Source organism: Anser anser (assembly GCF_964211835.1).
Source record: "Anser anser genome assembly, chromosome: 4".
NCBI classification, from domain to species: Eukaryota; Metazoa; Chordata; class Aves; order Anseriformes; family Anatidae; genus Anser; species Anser anser.
In genome coordinates, this window is record NC_139724.1 from 54,148,587 (window position 1) to 54,166,924 (window position 18,338).

The 18,338-nt window shown below is 41.1% G+C and overlaps 1 protein-coding gene across 22 annotated transcripts in view; it reads left to right on the top strand.

Annotated features, from left to right (window-relative positions):
- APBB2 (amyloid beta precursor protein binding family B member 2) overlaps positions 1-18,338 on the top strand; it is a 171,255-nt gene that overhangs the window by 119,603 nt on the left and 33,314 nt on the right. For all 22 annotated transcript variants that reach the window (XM_083833255.1, XM_083833250.1, XM_083833248.1 and 19 more), the window contains 2 exons: positions 8,377-8,523; positions 12,868-12,995. In XM_083833255.1, the coding sequence (XP_083689381.1) occupies positions 8,377-8,523; positions 12,868-12,995 (275 nt within the window). The remainder of the gene's footprint in view (positions 1-8,376; positions 8,524-12,867; positions 12,996-18,338) is intronic.

The window sequence follows — 18,338 nt, forward strand, 5'->3', positions numbered from 1 at the left end:
ATCATTAGATCCTGCAAAATGTTACATGTCTTTCATTCCTAGAAGTCCAGCTTCTCTCTGGGATCTAATTAGATGCGAGTCTCCTGTGGCAGATCAGGACATGGGTGACTGAACAGCAGAAGAGATACGTAGGGAAAGATTTTATTGAAGCCTTTCTTAGAAAAAGGTATCACAAAGCCATTCCTCATAGGAGCGAGAATGGAAGGTGCTTTAAAATTTACCGTAAGTCTCCAGGTTTGTAGAGCAATAATAATGTCTTGAATTTGGGGACATTATCGGTGTTTTATTTATTGAGATACAGTGGACAGAAGGTTTGCACTATAGGCTGCTGGATTTCTACAGGAGTGGGAAAAGAGAAGATAAAATGAGAACCCTTTTGTCTCATATTATACTTTTCCCTTGAAGCAATGGCGTAAGTGTCGTGGGTTTTATTTTAAAGTTTCTTATTTTTTAATTATTTTTAATTAATCACAGTTTACTCAGTGCTCTGTGGCGCAACACAGTATAAGCTCTTCCTGGGCCAGCAGTACTGTATGCGTGACTGATAAGGAGTCCTTGGGAATGGGCAGAAACTGGGGAAAGAAGCAATCTTCGTCATACTTATGTCCCATGGCAGAAAGCTCCTCTTGCTGTTCTGCAGATCGATGGATTTGGTACGCGGGAAGCTCCCCGTTTAGCTCAGCCTCTGCTGGTATTGCTTTGTTAATACACTGCTCAAGTAATCACAGCTTGCAGCCCTTCATACTCCCCACTGGAGACCGATTATTTTACCTCTAAAACAATATATAGCCTCCACCAGCTCCAGTTTTAGAAGAGACTGTTGATCGTGAACTGCCTCTGGAATATCTGTTCATCATGTTGCTGCTACAAAATGAACTGGTCAGATGATATTTTTGTGCTTCTCTTCAATTATTTATATTAGCTTGCTAGTTTAGGGCGGCTCAGGGAAGCAGCCCGTGCTTGTCTGCAGTGTCACGAAGTTTATCATTATGTTGTATAGATTTTTAATGAAAAAACACAGAGTGCATATTGAGATATTTTATATATATATATATATATGCATTATATATTTATGTATGTTATGTATATACATAATATATATTATTTATACACAGTTTGAAAGCAGCATGGTAAAACTTTGGTAGGTTATTTGTCTATGGTGGACCTGCTGAAAGCTAGATTTATGGAGGAAGTTAATTTAAAAATCAATTTAAATGGAACATTGTGTTGAATGACACAGCAATATTTAGATAGTTCTAACCTGTGTGCATTTTTATTTTGGTATTAGTTCTAGCTCTAGATTGCACTTTAAAGGAGCAGAGGTCTTCGGTGTCAACATTTCTTGCATTTCAGCAAAGAGAAAAGGGAGTAGGAATAACATTTGCCACTTAAGAGATGTAAAAGCATGAGATATGCAATACATTGTGGTGCCATGTTGCTACATTTTCAGGTATGCAATATTCCATATGCTTGAAAACGATAGCTCCGCAGTGCCGCAGGGAGGCAGTGGGACAGTAAGTGGATCCTCAGATATGGGAGGCCCACCAGGGTCTGGGAGTCGAGATTTCTGGACTTGGGATTCGTTTTCATTTCAGTCACTTTCAAAGAAAAGAGTGAAGTCAATCAGCAGTGATTGAACTTCGCTGACTTCGTATCCTGTCCTAAATGTAATCACTGCAGAAAACAAATTACTCTTAACAATGTTGCTTTTAAAGAGACCTGAAATCCTGACTGTACTGAAGACAGGTGTTTTTGCCATTGTTTCATTAAGGTTGAGAGTTCACCTAAAGGCTTATTTTATTTTATTTTTAAGTTGGATGTCCTGCATACTACCTTTGAAATTACATACAACAACAGTACTGAATAAAGTACTTCTGGCTGTGTTAGAACCTCTTACATCCATCAGCCTGCACAAGAGCCCTCATCAGAAAAATAACTATATAACGCTTAAGGTTAAAGATAACAACTGCAGAGCATCAGTTTTGAAAAAATGAACACACACGTTCTTCCATAACCTGTAAACTCCTGCAGGGCTTGTTTTCACTGACAATGCAAATATGTGTTTGCTGGTGTCTTTTTTGTGTGTAGCAGAATAATAAAACCTGTTTGAGTTATCCTACAGGTCAGTTATTCTGCAAGATAGATCCTAACTTGAGCATTATTGTAACAATCATCCTTTGTTAGTTTCTGGTGAACAAAGTGACCACCTTTTCTTCACAGAGGAAGCGTATTTGTTATTTCACTATATTAAAATAAAACCCAAAACATCATCAGTAGCTCAAAGCAAAGTCCATAACGCCAGCCTTTTAGGATATGAAGTTAAGGTATCTGCAAAGCATCTGAAATCAAAGCCTATTCTTTACTGAGAAGACCAGAGAAAAGGCAATCTTAATTTCTTCTTCAGAACTGTATTTAGCAAATGGGTATCAGTTGAGAATAATAGCGTCTATTCCATTTTGCTCAACTGACTAGGCTTTTTTCTTGATCAGAAACGTAGTAATGAATAAAAAAAATGAGATTCATAAAAATCTTGAACCAGCACAATGGTCCTGCAAGGCTTTCTTGTCTTGATAGAGTAGATTAGACCTCTGGCTGTGAGCCAGTAGGCACCACTGAGACAAGTATTAAACTGAAAAGAAGAGAGCCACTTCTGTCATCCTACGCGTTGGAGTCTGAGTGTCTGGAAAAAATGAGGCTGTAGTGTCTTGGAGAATGAGCAAGGGACTGACAAAGCAGAGAGTTCAATACTGACATGCTCTAGAGAGATAATTTATTTAAAAAGTTAATTTACAGTATTTATAAAGCCCTCACATTGTACTCCACAAGAGTTGAATTTTTAACTATCTCCATGCAATAGCAATTACTAGTGGATTTCTGAATCCTGTTGTGATTTGAACATCTGTGTGCACGTTTCTGTGTGATATGCACACTTTCAGCAGTTCAGATAATACAACATGAACTGCAACAGAAAGCCAGAAATGGTGAAAAATCTTATTAGTATGGGTTTGTTTCTGCATTTTGAATTTCGTTAATTAAGAATTTTTATGTGACAACTGAGTGTTTCTATGAGAAAATGGATGCAATGCAGTCTATTTGCAGCAATTAAATGGAAGTGTTCGTTTATTCATTAATTGCATAGCAGCATCTCTTTATTCTTTTGTTTCTCGGTTTGGCTTTGATCATCTCCAATATTTTCATCTGAAATCGATGCAAATTGATGGATGCAGGCAAACATACTGGAACGTATTTCTTTCCTAGGATGCCGTGGCTGTATTTTATGATACTTCCAAAACATAAAGCAATGAGATAGCTTGTTTTATTTTGAAGCTATTAAAGACAAAGTAATTGGAATTTTCAAGATTGTGCAGGCTGCATAAGAAGCGATTAATAATGTGATCTACATGCTGCGTCTCAGGCACAAGTCTGCTCAGTGGCCTGTGATAAAAGGCCTTATTGAACACTGTAGTGATTTACGTATATCTGCAGACAGATACAGCCTTTAAAAAGGGAAAACATAAAGGGAAACGAAGGAAAAAAAGCTCAAATTAAAGTCCTCTAGAAGCAGAGAAGAAATCAGTAGCATAGATATAAATCACCAAGGAACACGTACCCAAATGCGATCGAGTTTATAGTGGGTACCAGCAGCTGTGTGACCTAAAAACAATCAGTCTTTGTTTTCAACATGTCCCTTAGTTTGTTGTACTCCAGCTGATGTCCTAAAGCAATTTTTCCTTGTCATGGGGTCTTGTCTACCTGTGTCCCAATACTGCTCTGATTTCAGTCTTGTGTAATTGTCCTCTGCCTAGCAGGGGATTGCATTTGCTTTGGGTTTTTTATTATTATTTTTTTTTCTAACACTACCTGTTCAGCACTACACGAGGCAACAGCTAGAACTTGGTGCTTGCTTACGTGCAGAGATGTCACAGTCCTACATTCCTGGAAAAGCTCCTGCTGATGATCCTCTTGGAAAAGTTTTAGCAGAGCGGGACCGTACCCTGTTGTGAAGGCGTTTGTGAGGCTAAAGAGCAGGAGGGCAAACCACAATTCACTGAATTCATTCAAACCTCTAAAGCTACCCAGCTTTATGTGATGCTTTAGGTCTGAACTGCACTGTGAGAGAGGTTTACAGCCTTTTACAGGGTTTGGATTACAGCATTTATGAGTTTGGTTCTTTGACTACAGACCATTAACTCTTAAACAGTAATTGGATTTGCAGCTATGCAAACAAATGCTCTCTGGAACTGGAAAACCGAACAGGGATACCTGCGTTTTCATTGCTGTTCACCTGTCCTTTCATGGGGCAGTGTGAGTTCAGGTGGCTTTATTTTGCTGTGCGTTTTCTTTGCACAACATCCCATGCAGCCTAGCAGAAGACGTGAAGTCTCCAGCTGAGGTGAAGGTACGAAGTTGTTGCCATAATGCGATTTAAACATTTTCAATTAGCTGCCTCAGACACGCAGTGCTCATGGTAGTATCTTTGATCTCTCCCCATCCCAAACGGCAATGGCCAAGTGATTCCAATGTAGTACATCCTTCTTAAACCTGTCGTTCTTCCTATGTATGTGTTCTTTGGTTTGCTTCAGACTTAGCTGTCTTTGCCAGCACTTGGAAAACTTGGAAGGAGTCTAGGGACATTAGATTCAAGCAGGCAGGAAAATCATGCTTCGTTTATTCAGATGTTTTTCTAAACCATCATTTTTAGGGACTTGATATTAAGATAACGCAGAGAGTCCTGACCAGTCACAGAAAACTAAGATTTTGTTTTGTAAGTTAATGGTGAAAACATGTAACATGACACAAAGGCTGTTTGTTTACTCCCTAAGGAAGGAGGGGGGAATAATGAGGTACACTTCTGTAGGCTTAAAGTTAGCATCTGGATTACCTTGAAATTATCATTTGCCAATAATTAGCTGTGAGCCTTGAGCAGGGGGACTTACCCAGCTGGCATTACCAGGGATGTCTGTTTTAACGAGCTCATAGGCTCTTAGGGAGGGCTGCACTCTGGTTTTCGGTGCGGCTGGTTTTGACTCCACGTGTTAGTTCCAGGAGAAAGGAGGGTGCATTAGCAAAGCTCGCTCAGCTCAAGGAAGCGCTTTCTCTCTTGGCTCGAGAGTGTGGCTGGGGGGAGCTGGGGAGCCGCGATGCCGTGATACTGTGCTAGCTAATGAAGCAGTTCTGCTGCTGTGGGCAGCTCAGCTAACCCTGATTTAACAACTGGGTCGTACCCAACTGGAGAGACTGGGCGGGTTGCTCCTGCTGTGTTTTGTTTCTTTTGTTTTGAAAAGTATTTCTGAGCGAAATAATTAAGAAAACAAAAAACCACCAATGATAAAACTTCAAGTGGATCTTCTGTAAGTTTTCTACAATTACTAGCAATACACGAGAGGGGCATGCAGCATGCATGAACATACTCTATTCTACTGCCCTCCCCCTTGTACAGGTGCATGTATATATATTTCTGTTATCTGTTACATTCATGATAAATAAACCAGGGTATGCATCGCATGTTACTCATATTATTTAATGTCGAAATCTACTCAAAAGTCTGACTCTACCTCAGTCAGACCAGCACGTGTATTCAGTTAAACCACACACATAAAAATTTGCCAGGTGCCAGAAGCTGCATGCTTTTCTCTTGTCTACCTGGCGTGGAAGCACTGAGAGGGACTGGAGGTGAGCAAGGATGCCAGGCTCCCCCTGTGAAGGGGAATATGTGGGATGGACAGCACAGTATCCTCTTCAGCTCGCTGTGCTGTCATGTCGGCGGGCTACAGAGGGAAAGAAATGCAGTAGGTGCCACCACTGGTGAATTTAAAATATAGAATAATAATGTCTAAGAGAAGGAAAAAAACAAAGATAACAGTTTACCATCTTCACCTTCTTTACTAATAAGAGCTGTGCCTGCTGTCAATTTGAGCTGGTTGCTTTTCAGCAGTTCTTGGCCTTAAGATACGTACTCTGTTCAGTGCAAGGACTGAATTTCTCTCTGCGTTTGGAAGTCAGCTAACAGATTGCAGATGTTGTTGAGATATGAAGAATAATGAGGAAGCAATATGCTTATTACATACATTTAGCTTTTCATTTCTCCTCAGCCAATTTAGGAAATTATTCTTGCTGCTAGTATCCTATACTCAGTGCAATATTGAAATACTGGTATCAAAACCCAAGCCAAAACAAAACAAAAAAGCCTTCTGGCCCAGTAAAAAAAAATCTGTATTTAAAAAGCTTGCGAAGATAAATATTTAATACCGAAATGGGCATCACAGCACTTTCAGCACGATTCATGAGCATCTGATGTGCCAAAAACAATTCTGCAATCTTAAGATTAGATGACCTTAATAATTGCTTAAAAAAAAAAAAAAAAGAAGGGGGGGGGGGGCTGATAGCTTGTATAGCCCTGAAGTGAAGAGGACCCCAGTGGTGACCCCTCCACTGTTTCCTCATTCACCTTCTTCCTCATCTCTCTTTGAACCTGAAAGCCAGCACCTCTGTGGGTTCCCAGCAGAGCTGGGCCAGGCAGCAGGCTGTGTAGGAGAATTTGCATATTGGTTTCTTTCTTTTTGAGGCAAAAAAATAAAAGAGAAGAAAAATGTAGAGGCACGGGAGGCTTTCATTTTTTACCCACGCTCATAAAGGAGTTTAGCACAATTTGCACAGTGTGTTTGTCGTCTGCTGCCTTAGATGAGAAGCATCGTTCGTGAGTCCTTGGAGTAATTTCAGGGGTGCAAGAGGCAGGCTCTGTGCTGTGCTGCTGGGCGGGCACAGCTGGCAGGTGAGGCTGAAGTCTGCTGGATGTTGTGCAACCTGAAAGCAGGCTGGAGGAGGAGAGAAGTTGAAAGGGAAGGAGGGAGAAGGTCATTAATCTCGTTACCCACTGGTGGATTTCATTCATCCCTTAGTTTGCCAAAGTTGACATTTTCTGTACGTGTTCGGGGATCTGGTATTTTACTTATTTATTTGAGGACGTTGGTTCCAAACGGTGTACCGGTGATGGTATATCACCTTGATCTACTCACCGACTTCACCGTCAGTGAAGTCAGAACAGCACAGTATTTCAGGATAGTTTACTGTTTTGGAAGAAACGTGGATAACTGCAGGGAAAGCAGAGTACCGAGGGCTCAGTGCTGATGAACATTGATCCTTGACCCACTTTGGAAAGAGGAGGCTGAGGCTGAAAGAACAACAATGACGGACAATGGCAGATTTTTGGTGATTAATTCTTCATTGTCTCACCTTTGCTTTTATAACTTGTGCCTGCCAAATCCTGCACCTCCACAGGTGGCAGCGAGGCTGGCAAAGAGGGTTTGAATGCAGGAACTGAGTGCAGCCTTGCATCGGTCCTGGGGCACTACCAAATCTGACTTGAATAAAGATTTTTTTCATGTTACTCCAGTGAAACTGGAGTGCAGAGATGGAATCTGATTTGATTTGGCAGTGTTTGGTGCCCATTGCCATATTAAATGCCGAGAAGGGAGCAGGAATTGTATACGGGGTGGCTCAGGAGCTATTATTGGTGAACCTTTTGGGACCATCATAAAAGTTTGGTGTATCTGTTAAGCAGGTACATCTGTTGTGCATCCTTTGCTGGCAGTGTGGTGCAACATGAGAATGAGATGCTCATGATACTCTCTGGATCAAATCTTAGTCTCATAGATAAGCTCCCATTGCCTTAGTGTGCAGTCTGTATTTCACCTGCTGTAAAACCTTGAGAGCAAATATGGTGTGGTTTTGTATTTCTTTTTCAAAAGTTAAAGGTGGTTGTTGTTTTTTTTTTTTTGCTTAATCTCTACCTTGGTAAATGTAGGGTAAAAATAGTGCCATTCAATTTCTCTCGTTTTGTTTTGTTTGCAAAAAGCACCATATGTGTAAAGCAATGCCGCCTTAGATTGTTCTGCCAACTCCGTGCTCTGGTTGGCTAAACATCCTTCTGCTTAAAAAACTGCATAATTAAATTGTTTTGATTTAAAGGTCATTTTTAATTTCTTCTAGGAAAAGCCTGCTTTCTTCTTATGTAGCTTATCGTTTTGTTAGTCCTTTAACTTTGTTATTGCTGGCTACCTTAATTAAACTTACTGTAAAAAGTGGTTGCTGTAATACACACACACACACACACACACACACACACACACACACACACAAAATCGAGGTAGAAGCCAGTCAGTGAGGTATACTGTGAGCATGAATTTCACAGCAGATGTAATCCAATAGTATTTTCCTTCTTGTCAAATAGAGCTCAAGATACTTGCTAAAATTTCCTTCTATTGTATCTGGGCTTTTTCCTTTTTCCCTGTGTGTGTGTGTCTGTGTTTGTGTCGCAGCAGTCACTGTGTTGTGTGCTATGATCCATGTTCAGATATTTTCTGGTTTCTTTTCTAGTGCTTTGCTGTGCGCTCTCTGGGCTGGGTAGAAATGGCAGAAGAAGATCTTGCTCCTGGAAAAAGCAGTGTTGCTGTGAACAATTGCATCAGACAACTCTCTTACTGTAAAAACGACATCAGAGACACCGTTGGCATTTGGGGAGAGGTAAGAACAGATAAACTTGTCGTCCTCTTAGAACATCCCTGTCCTGTTTTAAAACAGCTTGGAAGAAGAACTCTAAGGCGAATATATCTATGTTCTGTGTTTGGGGTATCCCTATCCCAGCAAGCCCGGCTAGAAAACATGAAAGGGTTCAAGGACAGTGCTGACATATTTTTGTTCCAAACCACTCAGGACAGCAGGGGCTCCAAAGACCTCACCTTAACATTTACACCTTTACTAGTACACACCTGAACAATATCCAAGTTGGGGACATGCAAGCAAAACTGTTTAAATCCTTCTCTTGACCAGAGGTTTTAATGTGATGCTTTGAAACAGCATCTTCACATGTTTCCCAGGGACAAAAGGGCTTTAAGGAAACCCTGGCTGGTGTGACCTGTGCTTCTAGCATGGGTGAGAAGGTTGAGAAGGATGGACAGATGGCTTATTTTAAGATGATTATTTTATCAGTCTTTCAGAAAGAAATGAATTTCACCAGTCTGTCTCTTGGTTCCTCTCTAATAGTTCTTGAATGCGTTGACCAGTGTTGTTCAATTTTGTAGGGTGTCAAATTCCCACAAACTGAAGGAAAATCAGAGAGCTCAGCTCTCCTCTGCTTTGGTTTCCTGATGAGGCAGTATGCCCTCATCCACTTGAATGCTGCAAGGTCTGTGCTGTATTTCTGGAGTGGCAGCAAATACAGAGTAACACAGTGGGAGCCAAGGTGAAAACATGAAGGCAGGCAGAGGTGGTGTGGTGTGGAGAGCAGGTGTGCAGGGGACGGATGGAAGAGCCAAAGGTGTGGAGGAATCAGGAGATGAAATAAGAAAACAGGAAAAACTGGTGTTGTATTGGTGGGATGTACAGAGGGCACGAGACAAACCCACAGGAAATCAGTCTTCATTGTTCGATCGTTCATGAAACAACATCCTTAAACTTCAGTTACATCTCATCTTCAACCTCTTTCCTGGCCTGTTTTCCGGGGAGTTACAGTAATGTGGATTTACTACACGAGATCTGAATGCAAAAGTGATGCAAGAATGAATGTTGTTAGCTTCATTGGTATTTATCGTAGCGAAACAGCACTGCCAAAAAGAAGAGAATTGCCTGTTTGGATTAAATAAAGAAATGAATTGGGGAAAAATCCTTCATTCTGTACAGAGTGTGGCTTGTGTTCTCAGTCCCGGCTCAACCACGGCAACGCAGAGACCCTTCAGAGGAGCAGCTGGGAGGAAGAACCTGTTTAAAAATGAATATAATATTTCCAGGGGCACACGTTTAAATTGCCCCATCTATAGAAAGTAATTTAAGAATGTGTTTTTTCTTAATGTAAGAAATGTGTATTATGCATACAAATAAGCAAGATAACTCTGGTCTACCTTTTCCTTACTTCTGGAAATGGTTTTATTCAGTTAACATACCTAGACAAGCAAATAGAGATGAGTCAGTTGTAGACTTTGGACTTACTGCTGTTCCTGGCAGGGGTGAAAAAAAAAACCACCACTCTCTTCAAATGTGTGTAATCCCATCTATTTTTAAGAAAACAGAACTTTGATGAACTTGAAATACTTTGAAATCATGCATTTTATATTGTTTAAAATTTAATGTTCAGATTTTTCCTTATTCGCCTCTGTCAATCCCATTGTTCTTTGTTCAAAACTCTTCCCAGTTTTCAAGACAAACTGGTGACAAGTTTTCGTCCCCTGGAAAAGAATTTTTAATTCATCATGATATTCATAAAAATAAAATAAAATAAAAATTAGAACGACAAAACAGTAGAGATGCTGTGCTTGAGTAGGTGGCTCCTGAAGTAAATTGTCTTCTTGATTTTAAAAGAAATCATTACAACCACATTTTTCTGCTGGCAATGTAGTGTTTCAAGAGTGATTGGAAGAGGCATGGGTTAGAGAGGAATCTGAAAAATGGGGTTGTCATTATCATATCAGAGCACGTACAGCAGAAATCTATTACAAAGCTAGAACCGATGACTGCAGATAGGGGTTTTAAGATTGCCTTAAGATTTATTTTAGCTAGAATGTAATGAAAGTGAAATTGGGACTAGGACTATCCCCAAATTTTCATGAATAAAAAATAACGAAATAGAAAAACAAACCACCCTGCATAAAACTCTGACCCTACAGAAGCTTTGTCACTGGCTTTGGTACAGGATTTCATGCCTCCTTCCAAGACAAATTCCCTGTACATTTCCAACTTTCACGCTTCTCGAGAATCTAAGGAAAAAAAATGCAACTCACCTGTTTGTGTCGCTACTTTGCCATGCATTATATCCCTTTACCTTACAAAATCACTGTAGTGAATATGTATTGATGCCATTGGCCTCTGTACCCCCATACATAACACGTCCCTGAAATGCTTTTGGGTCTGAGACTTTCCTTTATTCCCTTTCCCTTCGTGGTCCTTCCTGCGAGAGCCCTCCTCAGCTTGGAGCATCAGGTCTCTGCAGCTCTTCAGCCATCCGAGACAATCAGGTTCCGCGTGTCTAAATCATTTCTCCATGCCCTGTGTGGTATTTCCATCTTTAAAATAGCTTTTGTATAATAAAGCAACAAAGCTTAGCAAAATATATTACTTCTGGCTGTGGCCAAGCTGTCCCTTGAGCATTGCAAGGATAATTTCCTGTGACTTATGTTCCTTATCTGTCCATTTTCCAATCTTTTCCAGCTAATTTGGATTTAGTTTTATTACCCTAATCCCAGCATATTTTGCATGATGAACTGATTTTACCTTTGTGTAATAATTTTCTTCTGGAATAAATACATAAGGAGAAAATGGGTCCAAAAAGCAATCTTGTGGCACTTGGTAACATTTTTTACACAAACTGTTTACTGCTTCTGACCTCTCACTCTTTTTTCTTTATGATGAATCTGTTCTCAGTTTTGTTTCCTCCATCGTCCCAGTCTACCTACGCTATCCAGGCTTCTGTCTTTTATTTCCCATGGTTTTGCCCCATTTACGTGCATGGTTATCAGAGCTGAATGACGTTTTTGTACAGACACCAGGTATACCAGCCTGCCTCCCCGTCCTCTCCCACTGCCCTCTCAGAGCTCACGTTGCCAGCTCTGTGTCACAGCCACAGTTCGAATGCTTATTAGGGGATTTTGGGGGGGAAAGGTGGTCAGCCCCACGTGGGGCAGAAGGTTTAGGCTGGGGTCCCTGTGGTTCACCACCTTCCCCCATCAGTGGGCAGTGCCTGCCCCTCGCTGCCTGGCCTTGAAACCCTGGGGGCAGGGTGACATCAATATATGTCATACACAAACACAAAATTAGACATCATTAAAACTTGAGCCACTGTAACCAGGCAGGGAGAAGGTTTCTGTGTCACTGAGGTGAAGAAAAAGGTCATTTTTGAAATACTTGTCAGTGGGAAGTCAGACCCTTTCCATTCTTTCTGTTCATTTATAGACTGGCACAATAGAGGGGAAACAAATTACTCTATATTTAGCTGATAGTTCCCACCTTCTTATCAGCAGGAGCTTGTCTTATGTCTCTGGCAATAAGTCCAGGATCATTTCCATGGGATTCCGCAGTCTGCAGCCTCTGAGAAGAGAGCTATTAAATGTGGCAGAAGAAGCAACAGCCTTTCTGCAGATGCTAGCAATAGGAGGAAGATTAGCACTTGTGAATTAGCATCCAAAGGAAAATTGCCCATAAATTTATTTCCTCTAAAGGGAAAAAGGATTCTCCATGTTCTTACATGCCAGAAAAATTAGGGAGAAATCCTGGCTCTGGGATTCTGCAGTCACTGGCAGAATCTGTGTTCACGTCTTAATGCTAGTTTTTTTCCCTTTAATTAATCTTTCTTCAAAGAGTATCCTATAAATCCTTTGGCACATACAAATTGCTGTCTGTTCCCATGACCCACTGGCTAAAGTTTATGGAAACAAAGCACATACTGTTTGAAGGAGGGAACTCTGCCCTAAGAGTACATAGGGTTTGATGCAATCCTTTACTATTAACACAGTTCTTCTGTTACAATTAGAAGAATTTACTAGAGATAGGATAAACAAATACTTTGTTGAGTAACTCAATAGCTTGTGGTTGAATGAGTCAAACAGTTGCATTTAAAAGATATCAAAGGTTTTTGTAGTCGGGATCATTCAAAAATATAATCGTAGCAAAATGCTATTGTAGATCTTTTTCACACCAGAAGTGAACAAGCTGGTTCTCAATTGTTCTTGGGACAAACTGAAACTTTGAGTTTCAGCGGGACAAACTTTGAGTTTCAGATTGTCCCAAGAAGATGTAGGCTTAGCAGTGTAGGCAGAGCACTTTGATCCCAGTTTTGAGAAGGGGACGTCCTCTGTAACTGTGCCTTTTTTGGAGTTGCAGGGCAAGGACATGTACCTGATCCTGGAGAACGACATGCTGAACCTGATCGACCCCATGGATCGCACAGTTCTTCACTCGCAGCCCATCGTGAGCATCAGAGTGTGGGGAGTGGGTCGTGACAATGGCCGGTGAGTCTGCACAGTCCTTGTTCCTATTGACCTGGTGCTGCGTATGTCTTGCTACATACACGTACAGGAGCGCGGATATATCTGGAGTGAGTTAGGTATCAAAGCTATTCGTTTGGTTGGGTAATTGTGTCCTGGGGATGCAGAGAGAATGGGTAAATTCTTTTTCTTACTCATGTTATGTTTTTTTTTAATCTCTGCTTTTCATAGCGTATCACTTGTATCCTGTTTTGGTAAACCTGTGTTTAGGAAACATTTCAGATGAATTCAGCTAGGCACATAAAACAGCACATGCAATATTATTTTGTTTCGTTTGTGTATTTAATGCCATTTTATGTTAAATCATGTTTTCAAATATGGCCCATAATATAGTTCTCCTGGCTGTGTGAAAGCAACTCTTCCTGCTGCTGCAAATTAACTGTGCTCCTTATTCTTCCATGACTGTGTGCGTTTGTTTCCACTTTCTTGGCATCTTTGATTTGACTGAGGGAAAAGTAATGGTTTTACTCCATGGCTATTGCTTAAAGATTCTGATGCAAGAAAATTCGAAAGCGTGTTGCAGAAAAGTGAGTTTTTTCACTGACACCTGACTGACGGTGAGCTGAAGTTCTCCCTTGCCCTAGGGAGTAACCATGAATGCATGCTTAAAGGCCTTCCTGAACAGGAGCCTGTCTTCCATTAGCTCTTGTTCTTGACTGATCTTTTGGGAGCATCCTTTTCCATGCAACACTGGCTGTGGAAACAGGATCGTGAAGGTGCCTTATTTAGAGCAGGATAGCGAACTGTTTTCCTGTCCCACTGAGCTTTCTGATCTGTCCAGAATATTTCCACTCACATAGAGCAATTCCAGGATCTTCAGGCAGTACCCATCCCAGGTAGTAAGGACTGAGTCATGCTAAAGAGCTGCTGCTTTTTGTGTCCGTGTTTGAGACATAACATACTACTTTTACTGGAATCTGTTGTGTTTGTGTTTTGTTCATTTTTTTTCACCAGAGTAAGTTTGATTTCAGATTTCCTTTTCTTACTCCTTCATAAGAATTTTTGATGGATTCTTTAATGTATATTTTGTGTCCATTATGGCTTTCGGGACTGGAGCCCAACCTTTTGGAAATGCAATTCATTTAACATTTTATTAATCCATTTAAAAAAAAAAAAGGGTAGTTGGGTAGTTGGAAAAACTGAGCGTCCTTTATTTGTAAGTAAACTCAGACTGCACGTGATGTTAATTAACAGATAGAAGATCTAAAAGACAAGCAGAAAGTACAAACTTCTGACTGAGCAGTCAGATGTACATGTTCTGCGTATAGAGAGGGTCAGTGTGGGAAATACACTTTGTGAGGGTAGCATAAATGATGTAACATTTGCTCAACAAGTGCCAACACGCAAGAAAAACACTTCAGGTGAGAAGAGAACCTGAGCTGTGGTTGAAGGCCAAAACAGAGCCCATCATCTCAGCTTTTGTTTTGCTTTTTGGGGGTAGGAGAAAACCTCACTGTTGAGTTGGAAAGGAAATTGCATTGTATCTCTTTTCTTGTACGCATTAGAATGCAGTCCTTGGGTTCATCCTGCTAAAATTAGCTGTGGTCCTGAGGTAAGAAACACCAGAGTCATTCAAGAACTGCAACAGCAGCTTTCCCTGATGATGAGTTTCTCATCGTTAGAGAAAAGTAAGGGGAACGCCTTGCTGTTTGTAGTGGATTAACTGTCTGATATGGTGACAAAATCCCGCTTTCTGGCATGAAACTTGCCCAGAAGTTGTTGCACATGGAAGTTGTTAATTAGCTACATTTTGTGTTCCAAGAGTCCATATAATAAAATTAACTGGGTTTGTTCTGAAAGGCAGTGTTTAAATACTGTAGAAATGTATGTTTTCTTCTCTTTTGACCTTCTTGAAACCTGTAATGGCCCACTGGCCCTCATTTTTAACTGCGTTTTCCTTGTAGTAGTTTTTTTTGGGTAGATCTTGCTTTGCAAGATGAAAAGGTTTTCTAATGACACCTGACCAGATGATTTTCTAAGCAATGCCGTAATGAAAGATTGATGAAATACAGCGATTTGCTGATGAAAGTTTAATCTGAGGATATGTCAGCCAGCTCACCTCAGGCAGAAACATCTACTGGGAGGCTGTAATAATTCTCTCCATACATTGCACTGTTATCTTGACCTCTAGAGTTACTTTAAAAAAAAAAAAGAGAGAGAAAAAAAAAAAAACACACAAAATAGTTGTGTGATAAGCAAAGGCTCCATCGTTTTGTTGACCTAAGCTGTGTGGTGATTTTATGTTTTGAAAAGTAGCATCCCTTGTTTCAAATTAATCACTTAGTAAGGTATGTTTGACCTTAGGGAAGACCAGAGTGCCTTCATAAAATCGTGAACAAAAGCAGGTTCCCACCAGAGGAGCTAAGCTGGAGGTTATGCATGCATGTCCGTATGCGGAGACTCTGAGCTCCTGTGTTTGATATGCATATATGGGCAATGAAGGAAAATAAATGTACTGTATCTGGCCATCCTTTTGGCAGACTCTGTTTCTTAGGCAACATCTTGTGACTTTTTAAAGAGTAAAAGCCGTTGTATTTTGTTGCCTGTACCAAAAAGATCCATGCTATTTCGTTTAATATTATTTTGTAAATAATGGAAAAATCCTAGCACTTGGTTAAATTGTGTGACTTCAGGATCGGTAAGGTCATTGTCACACGGAGGATTGGTGGTATCACAGGTGTACCAGAATTATTGTCAGTGCTACAGTCACTTCTTAACAAGTAGGCCATGGCGTGTTTTTTTTCTGGGCATTAAAAGCATCGTGGAAAAGATCAGCCTGCTGAAGCTGTGCCAGGGTTGTTCTTTTCAGTTGTGAGCTGCAGGACTGTACATTAATCATGCTTTAGGTTGGGTTTTGTGTCCCCTTCTCAGCTGCTGGTGCATGCCCTTTCCTTTCTGAGCCGCTCTGACAAGTAAGGGAGGTAACGGCCCATCCATTTTGTAAAGGAGTTTCTGTTAGCTCGTCCCCTGGAATCCTCCTCTATCTTCATTGCTCTTCCACCAACCCAAAGCCCAGCTCAACTTTTAAAACCTCTTTCATGAGTTTGTTTTTTTGGTATGGTCTGTGTGTTTCTGCAGAGGCAGAGAAGGGAGGGCAGTAGCTTTTCATTCTTAAATGGTGGAGATTCTTGTATTGGGGCTTTTATGGTCTTACGATCCATGAGCAGACAGTGCCAAAGTGTTGTGCTGCCTCCTCTGCCCTAACACCACCCGTTTGGGCAGGTGGTGGTGGTGGGGATCTCTGCAGCTGTGTGGATGTCCATTCCCCCACTTCTTTGGACTGCTCGTGGTTTATTGCTCCCTAGATATCAGGAATAAAATGAGGCTGGGAATCAAAAAGGGGCAGAGGGGAGGACCAGGCTGGAGAAAGTGGCACGAGGCATACACTGAAAATAAGGCACAGTCAGCCTCAGGATCGGAGGTAGGCAGCAAAATGAAGGGACGCCCCAAGTCAGATGGGAATAATCCTGTAAGGCTGGAAGAGAAGAAAGTCGTAACAACAAACGAGGAACTACCAGAGCTTGGTTACCTCTGGAGCTGACAAGGCAAGAGCTGGGAAAATAGTTGGAGTTATGCAAGTGGGAAAATGGGACAAACCAATAGAAAGATGTGGAGGAAATGGCCTAAAGTGATGTTGCAGATTCCTCAAAATATGGGGAATTAAAAAAAGTATCCTGCTGTTTCAATAGCTAAATAAAAACGGCCTGATTTCAGAGGTGTTTGACACCTACACTGTCCACTGACTTCAGTGGGATCTGTGTGTATGCAGTGCCTTTGAAAATCAAATTGCTAAATACAGCTTGGGGAACCTTTCTCTAGATGGCCAGATTTTGAAATTTTCACTTGAACAACGTTGCTACAGCAGGTTAAGCGTTTTATTTTTAATTGTGAGTGCATGTCAAGCTAAGAGGGATGAAGACAGGTTTGAGCAAGAAGTGGTTCATTAGAGGAGAGAAGGGGGAGGCTGGGGAACCTGGAGGCTGTGCTGCAGGTAGGGTGGCTGTCTCGTGGAGTTACAACCCGTATTTCCTGGCTGAGACTGGGTATTTACGTGAACTACCTGGCTTGAGCCCCACTGCACATCTGTCACGTAGGCATGAGATTTGGGGAGGGATACGTGGCCTTAATTAGGCAATTTAAAGCTAAGTGTGTACAATAAAGATAAGTTTAGTGTGCCTGGGATATCCTGGGGTATCTGTAACTTATCATTCCCCCTTTCAGAAAATATTTTGTGTACAAGCAACACAACATCAGGCTTCAGTGATGTAGCGTGGCTTATAATTGCATCGTTCAGGGAGGTGTTGAAGGCCCTTTAGATTTGCCTTTCCTTTAAGGTGGTGATTGAAACCCCGAATGTGGTCTGAGGTCGAGTCTTTCTCCAATTCCGTGCGAGAAGCTTATCGAGCTGTGCGAGATAACAAGTAATAAACTTTCTCTTCCGCATAAAGAGGCATGGTCAAGAAAAGCTGAAAATAAAATAAATTAAAACCGAGATGGTGCATGCACCTGCTCTTCTGAGAAGATAATACCCTTCAAAGCATGTGTAATTCCAGCTGAACTCTTCAAACTCGGAGACACCGTGAATCAATATTGCCTGTTCCCCTCGGGCCGCATAACCTTGGAATAAGGACAAAGCGTGCAGTTAGGAATCAGGTAATAGGGCACAGGTGAGGGATTACACGGGGGGAAAAGGCTTGCTCTGGCTTTTCTTTCCCATATCCTTTGCTGGCTTTTGTAAGTAATCTTTTCTCCTTTTCCCTAAGCCAATTGGACCTGAATATCCTTTTTGATATATTTTGATAGCATTTTCCTCTCACTAAACAATAGTTTAGATGATTATCTGTGCAAAACTTCAGTTAATGCCCATAAAGCCTGACATGACTATTTGCAGGTGCAGTGTGTTGTAAGAAGGAGTAAGGAAACAACGCAGCTGTGAAGAGGGAAATGTATTTTCAAAGAAATGTAGTTAAGTGGGAGCAAAAAGCTGAATGTGTGCATTCTTATTTTGGTTAACAAAAGCAGTGTGTTTTTAGTTTCAGAATTTTAGCCTAAAAGACATAGTACATTGAAGGTGAGTTGAAATAGGGCCATACTAACTTGAAATAAGCATCAGTAGTTTTGCACTAATGTATGGGTTCGTATCAGTAGTGCTTTACACTGTGTTAGGGCAGCATCTCTAATATCCCTTCTGCCTAGTTCCACTAATGGGATGAAAAATGATTACGTGTGACAGCAAGGGATTTTTCTGTTTCTGACACACCTGTGAGCATGTCAGGTGCTCAGGAACAACGGATTCACCCTTTGATA